General features: G+C 39.6%; 2 protein-coding genes across 3 annotated transcripts; one reads left to right on the top strand and one right to left on the bottom strand.

Annotated features, from left to right (window-relative positions):
• On the bottom strand, nucleotides 11,922-18,914 carry LOC109830643 (pyruvate dehydrogenase E1 component subunit beta-1, mitochondrial). Its single transcript, XM_020397959.1, has 14 exons — nucleotides 18,663-18,914; nucleotides 18,484-18,564; nucleotides 17,048-17,128; nucleotides 16,941-16,967; nucleotides 16,784-16,846; nucleotides 16,566-16,652; nucleotides 15,917-16,042; nucleotides 15,483-15,616; nucleotides 15,320-15,392; nucleotides 15,171-15,236; nucleotides 13,529-13,567; nucleotides 13,325-13,449; nucleotides 13,094-13,208; nucleotides 11,922-12,238 (listed from the first exon to the last, which is right to left on the bottom strand). The coding sequence occupies exons 1-14, from the start codon at nucleotides 18,711-18,713 to the stop codon at nucleotides 12,170-12,172; spliced, it is 1,137 nt and encodes a 378-aa protein (XP_020253548.1). The 5' UTR covers nucleotides 18,714-18,914; the 3' UTR covers nucleotides 11,922-12,169.
• On the top strand, nucleotides 20,018-22,963 carry LOC109829481. 2 transcript variants are annotated; one of them, XM_020396588.1, is made up of 5 exons: nucleotides 20,018-20,392; nucleotides 21,618-21,700; nucleotides 21,895-21,951; nucleotides 22,416-22,472; nucleotides 22,579-22,668. In XM_020396588.1, exons 1-5 carry the CDS (start codon nucleotides 20,143-20,145, stop codon nucleotides 22,603-22,605), a joined length of 474 nt encoding a protein of 157 aa, XP_020252177.1. In that variant the 5' UTR covers nucleotides 20,018-20,142; the 3' UTR covers nucleotides 22,606-22,668. The 2 variants fall into 2 exon arrangements, with proteins under 2 accessions (XP_020252177.1, XP_020252176.1); XM_020396587.1 differs by having other exon boundaries at nucleotides 20,022-20,392; nucleotides 22,606-22,963.

Genomic DNA, 26,810 nt, shown 5'->3' with positions numbered 1-26,810 from the left:
ACGGGGAAAGACTAAACCGGCGACGCGTGTTAGGCGTCGGCATATCCTTTCTTAGGATTCAGGATGAAATTCCCCATGCGTGTAAGGCATGGATTTTGGTGTTATTAATAACAACCTGTCACAATGTTGAATATGTGAACGGGTGTTCTTTTTAAACGGTTAAGAACTGACCGGCAGCGCGTGTCAGGCGCAGACTTATCCTTGCTTAGGTTTCAGGATAGAATACCCCAGAATCGAACTCTGGTGTCTTTTTGTGCAGAAAAAAGACTAAACCGGCAGCGCGTGTTAGGCGCAGACTTATCCCTGCTTAGGATTCGGGATAAACTTCCTAGGATGAATCCTGAATTCTTCGAAAAGGATTGGTATGGGGAAGGAAGAATTTTATATTCTATTCCCCGAACAAAGAAGGAAAGGAGACTCGAGGTGGGATCTCCACCCCCAGAATCCGGAAAGGTGAAACTAAGAGTGGGATCTCCACTCCGAGAATCAAAAAGATTCGGATAACCCTAACTGTCGGAAGGTTTGATTATCGAACTAAAGATGAATTTCTCGTTTATCGAGAATGAATCGTGGTTTTGGTCCTAACTGTAGGAAGGTTTGACCAAGTGGGAGGTTTGAGGTGACCCTAACTGTAGGAAGGTTTGATCACTCGATTTGAAAGTGGACCTCTCGTTCATTGGAGGAATCGAGAGGGGTTTTTGGTTTTGGTCCTAACTGTAGAAAGGTTTGACCGAATGGAAGGTTTAAGACGATCCTAACTGTAGGAAGGTTTGATCGCTTGATTTGTGGACCTCTCGTTCATTGGGAGAATCGAGAGGGGATTTTGACTGTGGTCCTAACTGTAAGAAGGTTTGACCAATCAGGAACTTTACGTCCAGACTCTAACAGAGAGAGTGTTGAGTGCACAGACACAGTGAGAACTTGAATGGGAGTCCTTATTCATTACATTGCTGTGGTTTTGGGAACTTCCCGTTACATAAATCGTCCACCCCCAGTTTCCTCTGCGGAACTGGTTCGGACATTATTATCAGTTAACTAACCGGGTTATCCTTAAGAATATTAGCTTAATATTCTCCAGGAACTTCCCGTCAAAAGTGGGGAAACAGTTTAGACTCATATACCTATTGGAGTATCAGGGAGTAGTTTAACCTCTTATACCGGTCGGAGGATTGAGAAACAGTTTATACTCGTATACTCTTTGGAGTGTCAGGAAGCAGTTTATACTCTTATACCGGTCGGAGTTTTGCCGTTTTTATTTGGCTTACCTTAGCGTTATAACGCCGGCTTCGACCAAGGTCTGAATGCTATTCCTGAGAGCAAAGCAATCCTTGGTGGGATGAACAACCCTTCTGTGGTATGCACAGTACTTTGGGTCCGTAGTGTTATCAGCTTCCTCCTGATTCGTGATAGGTGGTAGCTTGATCTTGTTGCCTTCGAGGAGCGATTCGAAGATGGTTGGAACGTCTTCGTCCTTGAAGGAATACTCTCTCTGGAGTCTCGGACCCGAAGTCTTCTGCTGCCTTCGGGATTGCTGTTGTGACGCTTGATTAGCACCACCAGCAGCTGCAGGTGCTTTGCCCTTACCACGGGAAGCGAAGTTTGAGTCCAGCAGATTAACCGTCGGTTGGTTCCTTTCGGCCTTCTTCCTTTTAAGGAAGCGTTCGGCTTGTTCACCGCGCACCTTCAGATCCTTCCAAGTGTCAGACGGTGCTGTCCCCATTGCCTCCAATACGTCCAATGCGAGGTTGTTGTGGCAAGTCTGGAGAATGAATTCCTCGGTGATCGGGTCCCGGCAATTCATCGCCTTGTTCCGGAACCTTTTGACGAAGGTGTCGACTAACTCCCCGTCTTTTTGTTTCTCGTCGAGCAACGATCCGATAGAGATCTCGGTGTCGTCGTCGAAGAAATTTGCAAGGAACTTCGTCTCCATGTCATCCCAGCTGTTCACGCTTCCTGGCTTGAGGCGACGATACCAATCGAAGGCAGCTCCGCGAAGAGTGCCGACGAATGACCGCACCATCAGAGGCTCGTTCCCAGAGATAGCACCCAGGTGCGATTTGAAATAAATCAAATGCTGGGTGGGGGAACCCCTTCCATCGAACGGCGTGAAGTTGATTAGACTAAACTTCGCCGGATAGGGGATTGATTCCCATTCCCTCGGGTATGGACAAGGAATGCCCGTTTTCTTTACCTCTTGAGCAGACAGCAACGTATTGATTTTACTCTCGAGGCTTTTGATCTTCAAGTCTTCACTTGTATCCCCGTTGGCATCCTCACTACCACCCCCTGCATTGATGGGAGGGTTATTGGCATTGTGAGCTTCATCCCCATCCGCGTGCTCCTTTTCCTGAGCAACCTGGTTACGGTGGCTTGGTTCACCTTGTTGGTTCCTGAATGCTTGGATTTGCTGTTCATGCATCTCTCTCATCTGCTGCATGGCCGTCTCCATCTCGAATTTAAAACTTTCTTTCTGCTTAGCCAAAGCGTCTTCAAGCATTTTGGCCATTTCTTCCGCGCCTATCATGAATGACTCGCGGGGTTGTCCTTCGCTGGACACTGTATTGTCCGATGCGACAGCAGAGCAGGAATCCGATTCTTCATCTTCCGAAGGCAATCTTATCCGAACCCTACCATAAGTTCCTCGTGCGATGGCTCCGGACTGCAGACGGGTTACACGCCGGGACGCTTCCAGAAACGATTTGAGATCAATCTGTGTCGATGTCTCTTTGCTGGTCATGTTGGCGGTGACCTTCGGAAATTCTCCATCCTTAACCACTGTTCTTCTTTGCCGGAAGCGCCTATGCCTTGGTTTTGGCGTTTCGGTGCCGAGCCTTTCGAACACTGAAATTCTCTCGGGGACTCCCTTGATGCAGTTGCATTGAGACAGTACTACCCGAATGAGCTTGGCACATGGGCACTGAGTTTCGAGCCCTTGAGGGCTTCTTTTTCTTGTTTTGTTCGTACCCCCAGCACGATAGTACAACTCGTCCATTTGATCGGAGTAACCTATCGCGTGTTGGCATGATTTCCCAGGTATAACGTTATCATCCTCGGATGACAACGTTTCCTTCTGAGAGCAAACTGCCTTATTTGGACTTCCGAGAGTCACTCGCCTCGAAACACGCCTTTGTAGACATGAATTCTCAGCGGGCTCCCGAACTTCGATGCGCAAGGTAGTGCGCTTGGGTGCCGTAAACTCTTTGTCATGTTGAGGGTTGTGTCGACCCCCAGCATGTTGATTAGTTCGGAGCCTCTTCATCGGGCCCGAGCGTTCATGGACTTCGTTGCGCTCGTCGGGAATTGGACCGAGGCGCTCCAAGATTGACCTCCTTCCTCGGGATGGTTCGGGAGGTTGAACTCGTTTTGAAGGCTGTAAAGGTCGATCCTCGGCCTGACTCACCACTTTGGACTTTGGCCTCCATATTTTGTGAGTTAGTGGTGATTTCTTGGCTACTCCATTCTGCCACCTTCTACGGGCTTCTTGAACTTGAGCTCGTGCTTGTGCTGAGAGTGCGCGGCGCTTCTGAATGCGATCCTCCAGCGTTGAACGGTTCCGTTTGACACGGATCCATTCGTTCGTTGGTGGTGAAAATATGCAGCTCAGCAGACTCGAACTCTGGTGTATTATAGGGGTCCTGGAGTGTTAAACCACTGGGCCATTGCTGCACTTATGTTTTTTATATGTAATATCTGGTACATATTTAGATTTTACTGGGGTCCTGGGACCCCATTGGACTCAATGTAACTCCGCCCCTGCCTATCTCTGTGTTTTCCCCTCATGAAGCCGCTCAAATTTTCTCCTGCCCGTTTGCACCGAAAAACCTAGGAAGCATGGCATCGAGTATTTATAAGAGAGCTGAATGGGTGGGCACTGGGCCGCACCTGGCGCCCGACTTCCTTAGACATTTCATAGGCAGACGTTCACATGTTCTTATGGCCCCCACGTTCACATTCACAAATACAACTATATTTTGAAAAGTATAGTCTAATTTGCATTATCGACTGGGACTTGTAGCTGTCAATACTGTATGGAATACTGAATAGACTCACATACCAAGAGAACATTATTATTTTGCTCTTTTTCAGCTATACAAAAATAATAATAATAATAGTAATAAATTAGTTGTTTAGGTTTTCAATTGTCAAATTAGAAAAAGTTGAAACTCTTATACTTATGAAACTTAAAAAACTAAGCGTTGGGATGGAGCAAGAAAGAGGCTATTTCCAAGGCGATTCAATGCGGGACGTGACCAGGCGGCGGTTCAGGACCCGAGGAGAAGAAAGATGTCTATCATAGGTGGTAAGATTACAATTTCACCTCCTTCATCCGTCTCTCCGCCTTCTGCGCCACCACTTCACCCCCATTCCTCAATCCCAGGCCTCTCATCTTCCCTACCCCAACACCAAAAAAACCTTTTACCTCCATCTTCAACCCCTTTTTACCCACCAAAGAACCTTGCGTCCTCTTCCAAACCATCTTTTGCAGACATCCTTAAGGGTCCAAAGGTAGTTCTGAATCCTCTCGCCCCCTCATCTTCATCCAAGGGTCTTCTCCCTATCCCTGATCTAGGTTGGACCACAGTTTCCTATAGGAAAAAAGCCAAAAGAGGTGGCTCGGCCTTGGCCGAGCCACCTTGGGGTGGCTCGGTTCAAAGCCGAGTCCCCCGGGGTTTGGGCTTGTGTTCGTTTCGTGGTTCGGATTCCGTCATTCGGGTTCGATTATTCGTGATTTGATTTAGACTTCGACTCGGTTGTGTGGTTGACTTGTTCGGATTCGATTTGTTGATCCGATTCCTGATTAGGCAGTAAGTCCACTTCTGAGTTCAAGTCCGAAGCTTGATTTCGATTCGATCACGATTCGTCCGAGTCTGTATTTGGTTGAATGACTCATTGATGAATCAACCCGTTGGCTTGATTCCGCACGTGAGTGGATCCATTCCATTGTTTACGTGCGGTTCATCGGCTTCGTAGCCTTGTTATCCCGTGTTCGCGGGGAAAGTTGGCTTCGGTGTTGCGGATTAACGATCTTGTTTGGATACGTCGCCTGATGGTTCGTTCTGTCGAATCGGCATCGTCGAGCTGTGTAACGGGACCTATAGGCAATTTTATACGCCTACAAGCGTCAGGCCTCAAAGTCCTCCCAAAGTTCTTTTACGTATGGGTCGAGATCCTTAATCTTCCCATTCATCTATGGGATTCGGAGTTTATCACCAACATTCTCATCAACATAGGAGATGTTATAGCCTTCTCTGATGATGTCCTGCTCAAGAGAGAAGCCAAGGTCTGTAAAGCCATGCTGCATGTGAGGGAACCTTCTGAAATCCCTCAAGAAATTATTTTCCGGTTTGAATCCCCTAATGAAGTTCACATTTTGGAAGGCTCGGTCAAGCTTAGAGTGGCTGGGGACCCTCTTCCCGCGGAACAAGGTAAAGATAGAGATCTATTCGAAGCTTTTGTCCGTAGAGAGGGAGACCCACCCCCTGCTCTTAGGCCCCCCCTCCAGTAGGGCCACACCAGCCATCCCCCTCAGAGGACATCAATCTACCCCACCCTCCAGTTCCTCCTCTTCAGCTGGACCCAAAAGGAAAAAGTATCATGATCGAAGCTAGTGGTCCTCAATCTTCCCCCTCCTTCGAAGTAGGCCCAGGGAGCCCCCCAGATCTGATTACAGTCTCTTTCAAAGGTATCGCTATCAATATCTCCAAAGAATCATGGGCCGCACTCAGCGCAGCCTTCCCCAACCTAGAAGAAGATTCAATCCTCCCCCCAATAGCAGATCGAGCCATCCAGGTCAGCTCTTCAGAATCGACGGAGCATGTTTCAACCACTGATCCCCCTCCAGGCTTTGAGAACGCAAAAAGAAAAGCTAAAAGGACCAAAAAGAAAGCAAGCAGTGGACTCCACATGACGCTGCCTCTCAAGAAGCATCTTTCCAAGATGAAGAAGGGTAAGCTCTCAGGTATATCTAAATCCAAGTCCTGTTCCTCTGTCTCCACTCCTCCTTTCCATTCTAGTGAGCTGGAGAAATTGGAGGAAATCTCAGTAAATTGTGGTATTCAACAACTGATAGATCCGCTAGGTCTGCTTGATATCCATAATTTGATGTCTGGAGGAGTCCCATCTTCCTGAGTTCCCCTCTCATTCCAAGTTGTATCTAGCCTGTCTTTATGAGTTTAGGATCCTGGAATGTTAGAGGTTTAAACAAACCATCCAAACGTAGATTGGTTAGAGAGTGCCTATCATTGGCTAAAGTTAATCTGGTTGGTTTGCAAGAGTCGAAATTGTCTTCTCCCAGCTCCTTCCTTCTAAAATCCCTTGGGGGTAGAAACATCTCATCTTGGATTTCCCTCGATGCCACAGATTCTAGAGGTGGCGTTCTTTTGGGATGGGATGATGATCTATTCTCCTGCTCTTCATCATCAATCGACATTTTTTCAGTATCGGCAACTCTTACCCACAGATCCTCTAATTGGAGTTTTGTAGCCACATCTATCTATGCCCCATGTGACTCATCTGAGAGGGAAGTCTGTTGGTGGGAATTAGAAAGAATTAGAGGATCCCATTCTCTCCCTTGGGTGGTTTTCGGTGATTTCAACATGACTCTTAGCACAGATGAAAGAAGTGGTCGTTCTAGTTCTATTAGAGACATCAAAGTTTTTCAAAAGCTAGTGGAATCTATCAATCTCTTTGATCTTCCCCTAAGTGGGAGGAAATTCACTTGGTCTAATCATAGACCCTCCCCATCGCTTGCAAGATTGGACAGATTCTTAGTCTCCATAGATTTTGAATCCAATTTTCCTCATATGGTGCAGTTCGCCTTCCCATCTGGGTCTTCTGACCACTGCCCTATCATGTTAGACACCAAATCAACCTCTTTCCTCTCCCCTCTTTTTAGATTTGAAAAAATGTGGCTATCTCTCCCATCCTTCCCTAACTTCATAGAATCCAATTGGAAATCTTTCACTCCGAAAAATGACAACCAAGTCCCTCTTCTTCTCAAACTCAAACTCATCAAAAAAAGAATTAAATGGTGGAAAAAATCCTGCTTTGGTTCTATATCCCAGTCCATCTCCAAACTGTCAACTCATATTCATGACCTTAACATCTGTGAGGAGTCTAGAAATCTTTCCCCTCAAGAGATTCAGCGCTGCTCAACGCAGCTCCAAGCGCTGCCCAACGCAGTTCTATACTGCTGCCAAACGCAGCTTTCATCCGCTGCAAACGCAGCTTCCAATCACTGCGTTCAAGCTTTCAGACACTGCGTTTGGACACGGAATTCATGCCAGAATGCAGGATCTGCATTTGACTCGTTCAAACACGAGTTGAACAGTTTCAAAACCGTTTCCCACGATCTGAGGGGATCACAACTCCACTCAGGAGTGATTTAAGGGGCGGTTACATCCCATTAGCCCCACTTAGGAGCGAATTAAGGAGGTGGTTACACCCCTTAATCCCCTATAAATAACGACAAACTCAACAGAGTTAAAGATCAGATTTTGGATAATCAGATCAGGGCTGGATCTTTCGGGTTCGGTCGGTTAGAACTTCTTGGCTCGTCAACAGGATCCCTAGAGTATTTCTGGAGCTTTTGAGATCGGCAACAAGATCTTCTTCATCCTTGGCTTATAACCGATTTCGGTTAAATCAACTCTTTCATAGAGTTTCAAACTCGTTCAGAGTTCTCCATAACGTCAAATCGTGAGGAGAAGTCCACGTTCCAGTGAAACAAGACGTCGGATCGTCAACGAGAAGCAAACTCGACGCGAGCATTCGAGGGAGACATCTCATCGCTACCGTGAAGAACCCAGAATTAAACAAAGGGGAGAATCAAATTCATTCTCTTCTCTTTTGTAATCGGAAATCCAATTGTAACTGAGATTAAAGGAATACAAATCAATTTTCTTTTATTTCTTTTACTGCAAATTTTCCCACAAACATGGTTCCCCAACTAAATTCTTCCGATGTTTTAGAGGGCTCAAACAAGGTGACCCTTTATCACCTCTACTTTTCCTTTTGGTGGCTGATGTTCTCAGTAAATTATTGTATCGTAGTGCAGCTTCGGGGGATCTAGCTGACCTAAATTTGAAAGGGCAGTTAAATTCCATCAGGTTGATTCAGTTTGCGGATGATACTATAATTTTCTCCAAAGCCACCCCCTCTGATATGGCCACCCTAAATGCTATTCTTCACATTTTTGCAAACATATCTGGCCTTCATGTAAACCACCAGAAATCAAATCTGTTTTACCTTGGCAAAATTCCTCACAAAGGGAAAATGCTTGCAAAGATCCTCAGTTGTTCAGTCGGTTCTCTCCCATTCTCATACTTGGGACTCCCTCTCAAAAGAGGCCCTCTATCCAAAAGAGAGTGGCAACCTCTCCTAGAATCATTCACCAAGAAGCTTTCATTATGGAAAAACAAATCTCTCTCCATAGGGGGAAGGTTAACTCTCCTAAACTCTGTATTATCTACTCTCCCCTTATATTACATGTCTTTTTTTAAGTTGCCTCAGTGGTTAATCAAGGCGATAGACAGAATAAGAAGAAACTTTCTTTGGAATGGAAGCCACATTCCCTCAAAAATCAAATGCATCATAAACTGGGGTAAAGTCTGTAAATCCAAAGATGAAGGAGGTCTTGGGGTTCTAGACATTGCAAATTTCAACACAGCTCTCCTATCGAAATGGCTATGGAAAATTTTCGATAGAAAATCTCTCATCAGCAATATTTTTCTCTCTGTCTACTCCAAGGATGGGGTCAACCCTTTTGCTCATCCCATTAAGAGCACGACTTCAAGTTTCTTCAAAGACCTATTCTCTATTCATACAACCTTCTTCAACTTGGTTAAATGGAACATTGGTGATGGAAGAACTGGAAATTTCTGGCATGACAAATGGACCTCGGTAAATTCCCTAAGTAGCTTATTTCCAAAAGCTTTCAACTTAGCTCTCTCTCAGAGCTGCTGTATCAGATCTCAAGGAAGAATGATTAATAATGTATGGTCATGGCACCCTCTCACTAGAAGAGGCATTTCACACTCAGAAAGGTCAGAACTTAACCAACTCCTCTCCCTTCTAACATCTTACAATATCAGTATCACTTCGGAACCAGATGAACTCTGGTGGATGCTCCTACCATCGGGGACTTTCTCAGTTAAGTCCTTTTACTCATTCGTCAACTCAGGGGGCATTAAATCCAAATTTTCAAAATTGATTTGGAAATCTCCTATTCCATCCAAGGTGAAAGTGCTATTCTGGATCATCTCCAATAAGAAACTGAATACGAAAGCAAATCTGCTTCACAAGGGTTGGGCAGGAGATCCGAGATGTGTTTTTTGCAAATCAGAAGTAGAAACTCACGAACACATCTTCCTTAAATGCTCCTTTGCTCGTGCTATCTGGTCCATCATCCTTCCCTCTGTTCCTACAATCTGCTGGCCAGAAACCATAGAGGAGCTGATAATGTTTCACAAATCTCCATATCTATGTTCGGACATGAAAACAATTTGGAAAATTCTGCTACCCTGTTTTTGCTGGTGGATTTGGTTCAGTAGAAATGATCTTATTTTCAAAGATAATCAATCTAACCCTCTCCACATTGCTTCTAATATTGGGAGATATACCATATTTTGGACAGGTGCTGCAGATGAGAGGCTCACAAGGAGACTGCGTAGGGCTGCATCAAACATCGGACTCCAGGAGCTTGCTAACAAGATTGTCAAGGCAGATGGGGACAACCTCTCACCCAGCTACCCAAATCAGGAATCTCCATAGCTGCTGCTGGTTAAGGACACCTCCCCTTAATTTTGGATATCTATAGCTACTTCTCATATCAAACAGGTTGCTAATATTTTGAAATCTGTTTCGGTTTCCATTACTTTGGAAAACTGGTTATGCTTGATGTTCTAGTAGGTTGTTGTTTATCCTCTTTTGTAATTATGTTTTATGCACCAACTACCTAAGTAGAATCGATGGGGGTACAGTTTGGTAGGTGACGACATATGTCCGCTCCTTACCTACTGCATTCTCACCGGCTCTACATCTAGTTAGTGACGCTCTGTTGTATCTGTTTTGTATCTCTGTTTCCTATTAATAATAGTTTTTATGAGCAGGGCCTTTAACCCTGCTTTTTCAGCTAAAAAAAAAGTGCTCCTAGAGCACTCCCAAAAAAAAAAAAAGAAAAAAAAAGAAAGAAAAAAAAAGAAGAATGTTTAGATAATAATTGGTGCAAGTATTCAACAATTTGAAGAAATAAGTGAAGTCAATATCACTTGGAGGGTTAGATCTTTTTTGGAGAAATATTACAAGGGGATCATTTGAACGTGAAACTTTTGGTTTATATCCAACTTTTCATGAAACAGTATATTTTATATGAACTTATATATTTAATTTTGAAAACTTATGTTTGATAATTTTCTGCCAGGATAAACAAAAATCCCATCTCCGCCCCTAGTTTCATACCCTTCTTTACAATTCAACCACCACTCTCCTATATTAACTATTTTCTTCTTTTAGCTAGGGAAGGGAGACTTTGGTCTTTTCAAAAAGTTTTGACGACTATTGTGTTTTTCAACAGAGGAAACACTGGAACACTGGAGCGTTTGGTAAGTGGAGTGTTTTTTTGTTTCCGTGTCTTTTTAAAAAAAAAAATCAACCAAATGCGTTTGGGAAGTGAAGCATTTTTTTAAGCTGACCGTATACAAAAATAAAAAGTCCAACGGAAATCTCAAAACACCATATTGGTGTTTTGAGATTTCCGTGGTTTTTTCTCCCCAAACCCATCTCCGCCCCGACACCATCGCAGCCACTCCTCGTCGCCGCCCCGACCCGTCGCCCAACCGCCGCCCCTCCTCGTCGCCGCCCCGACTCGTCGCCCAACCTCCTACCCGGCGATCGCCGCCGCAGACCTGTCGCCCAGCCTCCGACGGGAGAGAAGCAGAGACTCCGAGCTCGAGGCGGAGTTCCCCCGTTCTCGACGCCAGTCGCCGACGACTCCAACCTCTCCTCCCCCCTCCTCAAGATCCTCCCTTACTCCATCTCCTCACTCTCCTCTCCCTCCCAATCCGTCAGCAAATTGGTAAAATCCCCCAAATTCTAGGGTTTCTCCAAAACCCTAACCCTAACTCCTTCCTACTTTCCGTTGCTAGGTTCTCGAGATTTTGAGTCATGTGAACAAGCGAGTCAAGCACCGGCCGGAGATCGGGCTGCCGTTCTCGGAGATATGGAGGGTTTACTGTGAGCTGTTGGTGGGTCTTGGGAAGCTGCCTCAATAGCATCAAGATATCATTTTGATGATTGTTGCAAAGGTATGAGTGGTTAATTTTAGCTGCTTCATGAAAATCGTTAGTAGTTTGGTCAATGTAGAAGATATTATTTTGGTAACAAATAATTCTAACTTATGTTGCATATTCAAGAAATTATTTGAACTATGAATCTGCTCTATGATTATTGGACTGTGTCTTGCATGTAATTGAGCAAGGATACATAATAATTGAGTTTGACAAAATTTTCCAGTTTTGAAAACACCGTTTGAAAAATAAACACTTTGGTATGGTGTTTTTAAAAAAAACACAACAAAAAGAAACACTTTGATTACCAAACGCTCTTAAAATAGGGATCACTTATTTACAAGGTTGGTCAAACTATAGAGCATTTTAACCTATTGGTGGAATGATCCTTCCCGCAAAAAATGAGAATGAAAGAACAACATTCTAGCTTCCAAAAAGTAATGTTTCGCATGCTTAGCATTCTATTCCTGCGTACTAACGGTCCAAGAGATGCACCTAATTCAAAGTAAAAACCAGCAATTATTCTTGTATCAGATTATGGACAGGTAAGTTCCCCATTACAAAACATTTTGCAACCACATCATCCGCTATTCCCCCATAATTCAAGCAAGGGAACAGTTGAATAACAGCCCAACAAAACTCAGCAAAACTTTTCTACGTCATAGAAGTTACGCTTTTGACCGATGTTCATAGGAACCGTAGTAAGGATATAGATAAAATCAGGCACACAATTATTAAAGAAGATATTACAAATCCAAAGCTGACAGTGGGTCAAAATCAGCTTCCTGTAACAAACAATCAAAACCGAGCTTTCGAATAGTAGTTTTCCGGGCACAACATGTAGAAAGAATGGTATACAAGTACTGAGAATGAAAGAGGTGCTCTTAAGCTGCTGCTGCCATTGGCACTGATCTGTAGCAGGCCCTTTTCGCCGCCCTAACGATATCATCGACCTGCACGAGTCATTCGAGTCATTTCAAATCAATCAAATCATTTCAAATCATTCCAGTAAGCATTATCTTTCTTAACTGGGTTAAACGCAAAGAATTTTTATTCGATAATGTTTCTTTAATTCATTATATGGTCATAAAGATAACCGCATTAAATAAATAAATAATTTTCTCTTCAGCTTTGTTAATAGCCCTCTTTGGTGTTGAATTTGTCACTTCATATCCTTTGTTATTGTTAAACCTACCTAAAATCCTACCAGCCATCTTTGGTGCTGAATTTGTCAATTCATATTCTTCTATATCCTACCAAAAATCCTATCGCTGCTAGTACGCACATCCTATCAAAAATCCTATCACTGCTAGTACACACACTCATTACCATTTAATGCACATCCAAATCATCTGAAGCAATTCTCTCTTATATGTGCATTTCTTGCCCTTATTGCCACTTCATCCACTTCGCATCCAGTGTTCTCATTTGTGGGCTAATTTTTTATTTCTCTTGCGAATGTGTGGTAACTGCGAACTGTCTGCATGCGTTGTGCTTAGGGAGCTCTTTTGGTTTTTGGTGTGTAATTTTCCAGTTTCACCGCCCCTGCTTTTCTTCTGTGAACCAAACTTCACACAATATCGTAATCTTGAATGATTCTGGATACTAGCCAAACCAAATGGTCACTCCAAGCTACTTCTTGACCATTACTTTCTACTATGTACAACATACATTTCTTCTAAAAACTGTGACTAATATTTTTTTCATCATGTTAAAAATTTCCTATGGAAAATAGCTTTATGTTTTATCGGGCAAATTATTTTGTGTTTTAAAGTTAGTCTGAAGGATAGAGCAGAGGCATGACTCACCTGGGGAACAGCTAACCTCTCAAGGTTTGCAGCGTAAGGCATGGGAACATCAGCACCAGCTATCCTCTCAACAGGAGCATCAAGGTAGTCGAAACTTTCTTCAACCACAGATGCACTGTTTATCAAATAAAAACAAATTATCAGATGCAATTTCAAAAAAAGAAAAAAAAGAAAATGAAGGGAAGAAAAAGATACAGAAATTTGTGATTTATATTCCCGAGAGAAACTGACCAGATTTCAGCATCCACACCATGCTGTGGAAAGCCTTCTTCAACTGTAACCAATCTGTTGGTTTTCCTAACAGAAGTGTTGATAGCAGCTCTGTCCAGTGGTCTTATGGAGCGAAGATTTATAACCTTCAAGTTTTCAAGTGGAAAGTTTTGAGAGAACAATCAACGGCAGAGAAAGATGTTTTCTTTAAGAGTTAACATTTACCTCAGCGCTAATTCCTTGCTTCGAAAGTATATCCGCAGCCTGAACATAATTCACAAAATGAATTAAATACATAAAAACAACTAGAACAAGTGGCTGGTATACTTGGAAGTAAAAGGGAATAAATTTAGATGACGTAACATGAAATCTTGAAATTAAAAAAAAATGAAAAGCAAGCTTTTTCATACAAAATGACACAGGACTTCATAAGACGTGGTTCAGTTAAGCTGTATAAATCATTCACATCATAAATAATGTTGACTTTCTTGTGCTGTAGGACTTAATGTCCACTGTCTGTTTGACAAAACATCTTGCATTTTAGCTCGTGTGTCCTGTTGGTGGAACTACTGGCAGCACGTCGAGCCTCTAGAAATTTTGATTAATTATGAATTTCCCTGGTCAACTTCCTAGCACAACCTAGAAACTCAGGCTACTTTGTTACTCCAACTGACGTTATTTACTAATATGACCATCTATTGTGTAAAGAATTTCTAATTCCGCAACAAAATTTCATCTTTGAACTTTAGGGAGAAATTCTCTATTTCTGTTTTTTTTAATTCATCTTGGTCAATTCTCACAAGGTCATCAAAGTTTCAACCGTATACCCCCAACTTGTAAGCAAACTCCCTTTGAAGTTCTCAAGTCACTCATACTCCTTTGCTCTATATTATTCTGGTAGCAGTTTGAAATCAAATCTTTAGTTGTAATGGTTGGTTGTCATCGGTCTCTACTTGGCGGACATGAGGCTTTACCTTGAATATGAAAGCTCCGTAGAAAGGTCTTGATGTGAAGACGGCTAAACAACTTGAGTTAGGTCTAGGGTACTTCTGGCTTCAGAGCAATGTGATTCTAGCCATGTTTTCAGAGGTTAGCATACACAAGATAAGAGGATCCCACTCCATAAGTTCTCAGAGGGACGATCAAACACCACCTAAACATCAACATAGAAATGTAATCCAGTAACATGCTTGATACATGCGAACTTAAAGGAACCCCACTAACTAAGTTCATCGGTTGGCTCAACATCTTGGAGTGGAATTTGATTTGTGGAAGAAAAAAAAGAGATAAAAGAGAAAAAGAAAAAGAAAAAGTAGCTCAAAGTTCAATAATCAAATGAGGACGTCCTTAATTGAAATTTGGAAGATCGATGACTCTAGATTAAAGAGGTATTCTTATTGCAGAACTGCTTGCATGAAGCATGTTTACAGCTCAACTGGTTTGCATAAGAGAGAGAGAGAGAGAGAGAGAGAGAGAGAGAGAGAGAGAGAGAGATTGAGATAGAGTGAAGGAAGATCAAACAATGTGAAACAAGGAAATTGCTCAGGACTTTCAGGGAAATCCAGAAGAAATCAATTCATAAGTGAATTTTTCACTTAGAAAGCTTAGGGGTGGAATTTAGTTCCATAACAAAATCCAAAAATATTGAAGTTAACAACAATAAGATTATAACAAAACAGATGTGCAAATCCATAGGAATGGTGAACTGTTTCCCATCGGATTATTTATCATATTTCAAGTGTCTTAAAGACCACCTTAGCGAACCAACAGAAACTACTCTAAGCTCGTTGGGACTTGCATGACTACCAACAAAAGGCAAGAAGTTGTACGCTTGAAAACATTGCATGGAATAGATTGAATCACGTACCTGGAGAGCATAACCGACCATCTTCGAGAATGCAGTAATAGTCACATCCTTCCCTTCCCGCTCAATCTGTTTTTTTTTTTTTGACAAGTTGGAGTATAAGATGTAAGAATTAAAGAATAACAGGTTAAATGAACAGTGCAAAAGCATACCTTGGCTTTTCCTATAGGAAGACAGAAACTGGAATCAAGAACTTCTGCTGACACAGGAAAAGATTCACCATATCTGAAAATTTTTGTCCATTGTGTAAGTTCAGTGTGCCTCAAAACATTCTTTATTTTTCACATAATTTCGACATGACTGGAAACAACATACAGAATTTCATTTTCGAGGAAAACAACAGGGTCAGGGTCCCGGATAGCAGCTTTGAGCAAGCCCCGAGCATCTTCTGCTGAGTAAGGACTTAGTACTTTCAATCCAGGACAAGATGCATACCAAGCTGCATAACACTGCAATATTATTTCAGAATAAGTACTTCATCTTGGGCTCTTTGTACACTGGTTAAAAATAGGGCCAAATATATTGATCATGTATAAATCTCAAAGCATATAAGACTAAACCTTCGACGTTTAACATCAAGAACGCATATTACGGGTAAGAAGGCTGACCTTCAGGATTTTCAGCAAAACTACCATAGAAAAATGAATGATTGCATACAGAAAAGGTCGAACCATGCTTCACTCAAGAAATATTTGTCCCTGAACTATGATCCAATTTAGATAATGCCATTTCCAGGAAACATCACATACCTGTGAATGTTGAGCCCCAACACCAGCAGCAGCACCATTGGGTCCTCTAAAAACAATAGGAACAGATAGTTGACCTCCTGACATATAGTTTGACTTTGCTGCGGAGTTGATAATATGATCAATTGCCTGAAATAAATTGGATAATTAAATCAACCATTGGAAAATACAATTTAATAATGTCAAAACGTACATAAAGGGTGTGATCTAAATATCTAACTAGAGTAAGCTGTCCACATGGATATGGTCAATAATCATATACTTTATTTGCATGTTTATGACACAAAATAAGCCTCAGGCAATGAACTTTGTAAATCCCAGAATGTTGAAGACAAATGATGATGAACTCTGTAAACTTTATGCAACTAAAAGTAGCAAAAAAGACATTTTTGAGATATATAAGACAAATAAACAAATCACCGAACCGACAAAGCCACAAGCAGATTAAATATTACATTCATAAGTTCCAATAATTATTTCTTATCCATTCTCATATCATAGTGATTTCCGCACATCAATATTTGGTAAAAATCATACCAAATAGAACATAATCAACCCTTCAAAGATAATGGAAAAAAGAATTACACGATTCCACTAAAGAATCATCACTTATATAGCAACTTTTCATGCACATTGAAAAGTGTAACCTGACCTGCATAGAGAAGTTAAAAGTCATGAACTCAATAACAGGCCGAAGGCCATAATAAGCTGCTCCAACTCCAATTCCAGTAAATCCAGCCTGCAAGATCAGAGAAAACATATCCCTGAATATCATAGCAACACAAAATAGAAACAGAGAGTTGCAAATACTGATATTAATAGATGTTTCCAAAACAGATTTAAACAAATTGTGCCAAGACAGTAAGCGACCTCAGTGATTGGAGTGTCAACAACTCTATCGGGACCATACTTCTCAAGCAGACCCTTGGAGATCTACATAAATATATAAATAAATAAACTTTAATAACCAAAAGCTATATTATCATCAAAAAGACTTGGAACAGGTGAATAACTACATGAAGCTAACCTTGTATGCACCTTGGTACTCTCCGACCTGCATTAACGCTTAGTCCATCAGAACAGAAAACGGAAGAACAAAAGAAGATTTGATATTTATCCCTTCGATTTAGTTACCTCTTCACCCATTAAGAAGACTTTTGGGTCAGCAGACATCTCCTCATCAAGTGCAGAGTTCAAAGCGTCACGTACAGTCATCTGATTAAGCACTTTCACAAATTAGCTAACATATAAATTTGAGACGACATGTAGAAAACATTACGAAGGACGCTAAACAAGCTCCCTGGTACATCCATAAAGACACAGGTGACAGGAACACTAACAAAATAAGGACAAGCAATATACACAGAAAAGAACTCAATATTTCGGAAACAAGATAAAGAAATAATCAACTAATGAACAAAACCTTGTCAAATTTTCAGAACCAAAATAACCAAAGAATCAGCAACCTTGTCAAACAACTAATAAGTAATAGGTAATAGAGCAAAGGTAGAGGGTCGGCAATGAGGATTGGCAGGCCGAGCTCAAAGCAAGCAAGGCCAAATAAATGAAAAGAACTTGTCAAACCCCTTCCAAGTCCCAAGAGCATCTGCACAATCTTAGCCTGCCACCTTTATATAAATTACATCAACATAACTAAGCAGGCTTACCATTTCGCCCTAAAGACACAATATTCAATAGCTACAAGGGTTACCCTGAAGTTCATATCACTGCTTTCCCCAAGATTAAAGTTCAACTAGCTACCAAGGAGATTTCTGAGGGTTAAGAAGTAGTCATTCCGATCTTTAACTTATGAGTCAAAAATGCCAAATATCCAAAAGCTGAAAACCTAATAAATTCCTACAAAATCTTGCATGAAGTTTTGAAGTTAATTTGCTCATGATATTCAATCAGTGGCTGGGGCAGCTAAACGAATCCACTCTTTTGAATCTACTCCTACTCTCACCGCTAAATCAGTCTCTATTCATATGCCCAAATCCTCACAAATCGCACTGATGTTATCCTGTGATGTGCTTGTTTCCATCTATAGCACCTTACCTTCATTATCTAACTTTCTACTTAGAGCTATATGATTTCATGGCATATCATTCCTTAGCTGTCCAACGTTATTAACCATAGAGCTCAAGTTGTCATCAAACCATCCTCAAAATTTCTCTACAACTCCGTGTATATCCTACGATCAAATTGTGATCCTAAAGCACCCCCGTCCAGCTTAGCCATCCAGATTTACTTTTATAAAAGAGATAATCCTTAACACCACCATATCATAATGATGCAAAGATCTAAAAACTAAAAAAAACAAAAAGAAAAGGATCACACAAAAGCATTATTGTCTAATGTCTACTACTATGAACAATAACCTCTTCTTGTTCTAACTATGCTAATCTTATCCAAATTATTCGTTTCCATCTTCCATTTTCAAAACCCTAATTATAAAGCTTTTCTCATATTTTACTTTAAACATGAGCATATTTATCCATTTTTAAATTATTTTCTATGCCTCCCTAACTAATTAACAACTCCAACCTCAAATTAAAAGAGCAAATGGATACCTCTTTTGCAGCGGTAGAGTAATATTTAGGTAAAAAAGATGATGTAGCAGGGCGAATCCTCTCCAAACCCTGCCCTATTATCTGCGAATATAAATAAATAAATAAATTACAAAACCAAATCAGTTCTAAATCTAGAAATCGAAAGAAATAACTAAATGATTCAAACTTTTTTTTTTTACCGATGATGGGAAACCTCCACATCCGAGCTTTCTCCTAACGATTCCCAACATCTTCGAGCTCTGGAACTAAAATCAGAACGATATCAGAGAGAGGAAAGGAGATGAAGGTTAAAGATGTTTTTGGATCGATTGGAGATCTCAAAAAACCCTAGACTTTTTTTTTATTTTTTTGAACTGAAAAAGGAAGAGATATGGAGAGAGAATAAAGATCGCCAGCTGGATTTGCGATGGAACGCCGCCTGGAGAATTTTTTTATTTTTTTTCTGTTTTTTTTTCGGCTGTCTTTTCAGGTTTCTATCGTCGTCCCGCAGACAGCTCTTTTACAGTTTCCACCTCATACTTTCGTCTATTGATGCGCAGGAGTCCGTCGGATGATTGGATCGCGAGAAAATTTAGCAAATACGCCCTTCGAGAGTTACGCAACTTTATTTCGCTGGAGGCTTCTGACATCTCAATCGTCTTTCTTGATATCCTCACTCTCATGCGATGTGTATTTATTTATCCGCTTCCTAGTCATTTTTCCGCGCAAAAGAGCCTAAATAAATGAGTTGGAATAATGTAGCTTGTGAACTTTAAAATTATTCGGATGATTAACGAAAGTGTTTAAAAAGGAAGAGATATGGAGAGAAGTATTCACAAAATAATTTCATGGTGCTCTTGCACTTGCACCCCTCAAGCAAATTAATTTCTTGCTCCTGCAACGAAGTTGACCAGCATCGTTTGCTATTCTAATTCACCCAACTTTAATTTGTACGGAGCAGGGGGGCTTTATTGATTCCGAATGCATGTTGAAATATTTATCGCGACCAAATTGTTGACAAATCTCAAATGTCATTATATATTCCCTCAACTTTGCAACTAGCTAGTCGTATATATACCATCATTTTCTCATGAGCACACGTGATGCGAGAAGTATTCACAAAATATATAAAAAAAAAAAAAAGAACTCATTGCCCAAAGCATATCGTTGAGGGAAACAAAACTTAATGTCCCTTGGAAGGCTGAAAGCTTCGTATAGGTTTTTATTTTAAGATTGTTATTTCTCTTTTAGGAAAAATGATGAGGCAATTATTAAGCAGATGGTATTTCCTTGAAGCGAAAAAATATCTAAATCATAACATACATCATCCTAAACAAAAAATGTGCGTTACTAAAATTCATAAACTGAGGGGTACGGCATATTCCCTATAAATAACCTTACAAGGTTTGAACAAGTCTAAAAGAAAACCAACATTATTCTTCCTTCTAACTAAATTCATCCAAAAAATAGTTAAGATGCGTGAGAAAATCCCTCTCAACCCCACCTTGCTAATTATCCTCCCTCCAAATCCAGTGTTCTAAATTTAACCATAACTCACATATCTTCACGATACTCTCGTATCATCCGTTCGACAATTCATCCATCCATTCATCTTGAAATTGGAAAAGAGTCGAAGAGAACTTATATACACAATTTTAAACCGCTAGTGCGGCGTCAACAATGGATCTAGTCTCCCTTGAGGAGAGATCCAACGTCGCGTTCTCCAACGATGACTCTCCACCTCCGAGGCTGTCGATTTCAACTTCTGCTATGACAGACGTGATGAAGAAAGCTGAAGAGGAAGAGGAAATCGGGAGGAAGTTACGCGTGAAGCCTGAGGCAGAAGAGCTGCCTGGGTCGCCAAGCTTTCGCTTTTATTTCCAACAGGCATCGGCTATCGAGTCTTTTGCTCATGATGATCGTAAAGAAGGTAAGATGTGTTTTTTTTTTTTTTTTTTTTTTGGTGCAAGAAAATTGACGTTAGGATATACGGATTCAGCATTTATCATTTAATAGGAAATTATTATTCGATATGTTTTACTATTTTGTTTCGGTTATATCAAATTGAATACATTCATCATAGAATGGTGATGCGAGTTTTATAACTGGTTTTGGAGGATTACTCCTCGAAAGCTTTAGCGAATCGCAAGCAATAAATTGGCTATAGTAAGAGAAAAGATGTGCCCTTCTCTATACAATGTAATCCGTAACATAATCTACAAGGCATTATTTGATAAGTATCTCTACATTATGAGCTTATAATAATATTTAACTAGTATTCCACTGCACACTATGTATACATTACAAAAAAAATATGAGGCGATACTTATCAAGGAATCGGAATGTGTGATTTGAGTATTTTTGTTGAATTTTTTTTTGGAGTTATCCAAGTTTAAGAGCATTTCTTTGATTCCCCGCGTGCCCCGCCACCCCCATCTAGTAAGCATTGATAGATAGATGGGTAGATATAGAATAAATATCAGAACACCCCCTCATCAAGATAACCTCATTAACATTCAAAATATAAGAAAAAGCCCCCCCCCCCCCCCCCCCCCCTAAAATTTAGGGGTTATGTAGATATAATATCCGCCTTCAACTGTCAACTTTTTCCAGAATGAACCCCTAAAAGTGTGAGGACATTCCTCTTAATTTGTTGAATTTTTTTTTTCTTTTGGTGTTTTTCAAGTTTATGGGCCTTTCCTTAGTTTTTCCCCCCAAGTGTGAGAGCATTCCTTTTCATTTTAGCAATGTAAGGGCTATTTTCTTGATTTTTAGGTGTATAGACTTTTACAATTAATTTTTTTTAGATGTGAGGATGTTTTGGAAATTCTAAAAATATGGTGCACAATGCCCAAAAGAGTGGTTTCCCCCCCTAAATATGTAGTATAAATAGATAGATAGATATAGAATAAATTCCAGAAAACATATTATCTCCAAAATAGTCTCATCTTTAATGATATATTAAACAAAGCAAGCATAATCCTCTAAATCTAAAAATGATTGTTCTGTGAATGGTAAACATCCATACAACACCATCGAATAATGTTAAAAAAAAGGGGGTGAGGGGGAAGTAAAGTATATACAATCTCTTTACAGTGAGTTGTAAGCAAAATATCTCTAAAATTTTAATGTTGTTATATTCTGTATACATGCAGAGGTAATCGAGAAGTCAAATGTACAACAACGATCTTGCAAAAGAGAAGAGAGCATTACATCTTCACATTCAAATACGAAAGAGGTATAAACATAAATCGGTTTTTTGCACTATATTTGTACAATTTTGATGAAGATCTCAACTATACATTTTTTAAAGAAGATTACAACTACACATCAATAGCAAAATATGATGAGATTTTGATTTGATTTTTTTCCATTTTCCATTTCTTATATTCATCCTTATTTCACACCTTTCTTTTTTCAAATTTAATGCAGGAATCAACAAAGAAATATGATGGAGAAAATAGCTCATCAGCCTCCCATTCAAACGAGGTATAAATAAAGTTTTCCTTTGTGCTATATTGCATATTTTCCCTTTCCTTATGATCAATGATTTTGAAGTACTCCCCAACACAAATGTTGTAAACAATGATAGCATATGATGACATTTTCATTTATTCTTTTAAGTATAAATTTGGGCCTCCGACGCTTTGCTCCCAAAAGCTTGAAACCCTTACCCAACCGCTATTAAGTTTGAGATGAGAAAAATATCAAAACGTTCTTTTTTTTACTTAACCCTCAATAACTAATTTACCAGTGCATATGATACTGTCTACTTCAGAACATAAAATATGGACTTACACTTTATGGGGTTTTCTAGAACACCCAAACTTATTGGGGGTCAGTAAGAGCTTCAAAACCTTTTTTTTATTTTGGATGGGCTAGGTTTCTTTTTTTTTCTTTTTCTTTTTTGTTGGGGGGATGATAAATAACTTATTTTTCAAATTTCAATGTAGGAACCAATAGCCATCGGTAAAAGAGACGAGGGTTGTGCGTCCTCCAGTTCGAATGAGGTATAAGTATAGTTTCTTTGAGTCATGCCTGCATATTTTAACTTTCCATATCTCTATAATTTTTAAAGAAGTCCTTAACTGATCCAGATTTTTATTGACTTGTTAGACAAATTATCTTTCAAATTCAATGTAGGGATCAATAAAGAAAGGTGCGAGAAAAGCAAAAGGAAGGAGATTCAGATCATTTAGGAGGGGGCAGAATGCAATATACAGCTTTCTTAGTGCTCGAAATTGCTATAGCCATAAAAACCTGGAACATGGTTCTACCCATGCAAGAATAGCTCCTCAACCTCTATCTGAAAAAGATATCTAATTTGATGTCTTGTACTAACCTTGGAGATCTCATTAAGTGTCATACTTTTTTACGAGGAAAAAAAGCTACTAAATATCATTTGAGTATATCTACTAATCTCCTAGTGATTGGAAAAGTTGTATAACATTCTGAGAAAGCATTCTTGTTTATGTATAATATGCATATGTACTTTGAGAAATTGATAGATGGTTATGGAGTCTTGCGTACTTCTTTTTCAATGTTTTTTAGCTCTTGATGGTGGAATATGTTATGACTATACTCTCCTTTCTCAATGTTTTTTTTTTTCTTTTCTATCTTCAGTGGTTTTTTTTAACTCCCTATAGTGGAAAATTCATTTCTCAATGTATTAGGAGTGCCTCGCATCGATAATGTTCATACGCATGTTTAATCTAGCAAAAATATGAGATGAAATTTAGTTTCACACTAGAAAATAGATAGGTGGATGCATGGCTCAATTAAGGTTAATATTTTTAAATTCAGTTTGATTGAAATCGAGGAGCCCAGAGATGTCCATCTCTATTCGGTGAGCCCTACTAACCCAATATATCAATATCGAACCCATTGTAATTATTAGATCTCGCAAAAAACTCTGAAAAGCACCAAACGTAGTACATAGCATCACACAAGATTTAACGTGAAAACCCCTCAACAAAGAAAAACCACGGGATCGAAAATAATCCACTATCATATCTAAATTATAATATTTTGCACAGACAAAGACCGTCAAACCCTCTCTCTCACACAATACCCTTGAACATGGTTACACCCTCTGTAAACCCTGATTATAAGAATATTGTCTCTCTCCCTCCTTCACCTTGGTTTTTCCTCCAACAATAAAATGATATATATATATATATATATCTATATATATATATATATATATGCATATGTACTTTGAGAAATTGATAGATGGTTATGGAGTCTTGCGTACTTCTTTTTCAATGTTTTTTAGCTCTTGATGGTGGAATATGTTATGACTATACTCTCCTTTCTCAATGTTTTTTTTTTTCTTTTCTATCTTCAGTGGTTTTTTTTAACTCCCTATAGTGGAAAATTCATTTCTCAATGTATTAGGAGTGCCTCGCATCGATAATGTTCATACGCATGTTTAATCTAGCAAAAATATGAGATGAAATTTAGTTTCACACTAGAAAATAGATAGGTGGATGCATGGCTCAATTAAGGTTAATATTTTTAAATTCAGTTTGATTGAAATCGAGGAGCCCAGAGATGTCCATCTCTATTCGGTGAGCCCTACTAACCCAATATATCAATATCGAACCCATTGTAATTATTAGATCTCGCAAAAAACTCTGAAAAGCACCAAACGTAGTACATAGCATCACACAAGATTTAACGTGAAAACCCCTCAACAAAGAAAAACCACGGGATCGAAAATAATCCACTATCATATCTAAATTATAATATTTTGCACAGACAAAGACCGTCAAACCCTCTCTCTCACACAATACCCTTGAACATGGTTACACCCTCTGTAAACCCTGATTATAAGAATATTGTCTCTCTCCCTCCTTCACCTTGGTTTTTCCTCCAACAATAAAATGATATATATATATATATATATATATATATATATATATATATGGAAACCAAAACCCTACCCCTAGCTAAACTTCCTAATTAGAATAAGATATAAGCTCCTAATCATGATGAGACCCAATCTCCTAATCATGATATATCTCTAACCCTATCTAATTCTCATGAAGTTATACAAAGAATCAAAGACACAATCCCAACAAAACCTATTCTTCGATGCACCTTTGAATGCTTTGTTTTCTAGGAGGCTCTATTAGCATCAATTATAATTCAAAGTTGAGCGCACGTTATGTTACTGTTTATGTCTGAAAGGTAATTTGTAAGTAAGGCGATATTAAGAGAACATTATGGGTCCTTGATCTTATCTAATGGCTGAAGAAATGTAAGAAGTAGATCCCTACACAAATAGCAGATGTTAGAGACTCTGGACGAGATTTCCCCCGATGAACCCTCCGACACTTAACTCAATGACTAACAAAGTCGATATTAAAAGAAGTTCATAATATGGTTTAGGGTTTAGATCAATTAGACCTCATAATGATAGAGGTAGCATTATATTTATAGAGGAGTGGGGGGGGGATTGGTAATCCGGATCGATCGGCAGAGTTGAAATTTTTACTTCTACTTTACATGTGTTGTCTATTGGTTGAGCGAATCTTCGAGAGCTATTCTCATCGTATTTAATGTAAAAGTAATAGGACGAGAGAGTAGGCAGTGTTCTAGGAGGCATTATAATGTGCATTTAATGCAATGGCGACTGGATGGTGGGGTATGGGCGTTACTCGAGAAATCATCATAATGACTAGTCATGCATTTAATGTGAGCAGTGTTCTCAAGACCAATGGTTGTCCCTGTCCTTGTCTTGTGACTAGATTTTTTTTGTTGGGTCTAACCTAAAGATACCTTTTAAATTAGGCTTGGGATCTTCTATAGCGGATCCCGAACTAAAGATGCCTTTCCACTCGAATTTAGACCCAAACCGACACCGTTAGTTAAGGTTAACTTGTTTGGTCGAGCTGTATCTATTATGGGTCAGAACTTCTGGTCACATGATTTGATTCAGCTAACATGCGACTAGCTTTAAAGGGCTTATCAAACTTATGATTTTTAGGGTATAGCATTGACCCATTTCACTCGGACTCGAGGAAACCATGTCTGAGGAAAATAAAACAGTTTCGTCTTTGCTACTCTAGGTATCCGGACTGGCCCATAGAAGGAAACTATGAATGTTGTGATGCCATCAATAGAGATAACCCTTGGACTCTTTGATTAATGAGGGTTGATAGCGGATCCTAGGGATCCGAGCTCATCTGTTCAAACCTGGCCCACTGTCAACCATTGGAGTCAGTTAGCAACTATAATTATCATCGTCCCCTCTCCTGCTCCTTTACTTTTTGAACTTTTTGTATCTCAGATCATCAGCACTCCGATCATACCTTCTATCTTTTCTGATGGCTTCTGGTTCACAATCTTCTTTGGTTCCTAATGATGTGCGGATCTCATTGCTCTGCAGTGCAAGTTGTTGGTATTTCATGAAAACATCGTGAGATGGATGAAGGAGTACGACATCCCATAATTGGAACTTTTGACCTCAGGTTCGGTCGACCGGTGCGGTCGACCGAAAACTGATATGAAAACTGTTTATCTGATTTTGAAATGCTGTTTAAAAATATCAAATAAATTCCAAAAAATGTAAAACTTTGGGGAATGATTGTAGACATGATAATAAACATGCTACAACGACTGGTTTCGAAAAAGGACTTCCCAAATGAAAAATATCATCATTTTACAAAATAGTCAAAAACATGAAAACCTGAAAATTGATATTTTGATATTTTGACTTAAACAACATTTTGAAACCTTATGAAATGATTGTATAGACTTGATAAAAGATATAATATGTTGTTATGAAGTCTATAACCTAGAAATACAATATTTTCATAAAATTGCATATTCTATGCAATATATTCAAAAACACTAAATATGATTTCATTAAATATAAGCTTGTTAAAGGTGAAATCATATATAGGCATATAAACATGAAACAAAATAGTATTTTCCAATTCTATTCATTTGTTTCATATATAAACTTGAAAATTATTAAACCAAAAACATATATGTATATATATAACTGTATATATACAAAACCAAAACTAAAGCGTGTATGTGTGTATATGAATCCTAAACTACATTACCCAAGCAATCTTGATCTTCAATTAAGCTTGACTTGGTACACGTTGCGGATGAAGCTTGAACTTGATCTTTAACTTGAATTGTATGTAGCTTCACTCCACAAATCCGCCATCCTCCTCTTGATATGATCGTGTAGGCTTAATCCATCCAACCTCCAACAACGTTGTTTGTCTACAATACATAGGAATACACAAATACTAGACAAACAACATTAGTGGTAAATTGTTTGTTAAACATCATCAAAACAAGAAGGCCAACATCACTGTGCGAGCACC

The sequence above is a fragment of the Asparagus officinalis genome, chromosome 2 (assembly GCF_001876935.1).
Source record: "Asparagus officinalis chromosome 2, Aspof.V1, whole genome shotgun sequence".
Classification (NCBI taxonomy): Eukaryota; Viridiplantae; Streptophyta; class Magnoliopsida; order Asparagales; family Asparagaceae; genus Asparagus; species Asparagus officinalis.
Note: the sequence above shows the minus strand (reverse complement) of the source record. Positions and strands in the feature narration are given on the sequence as shown.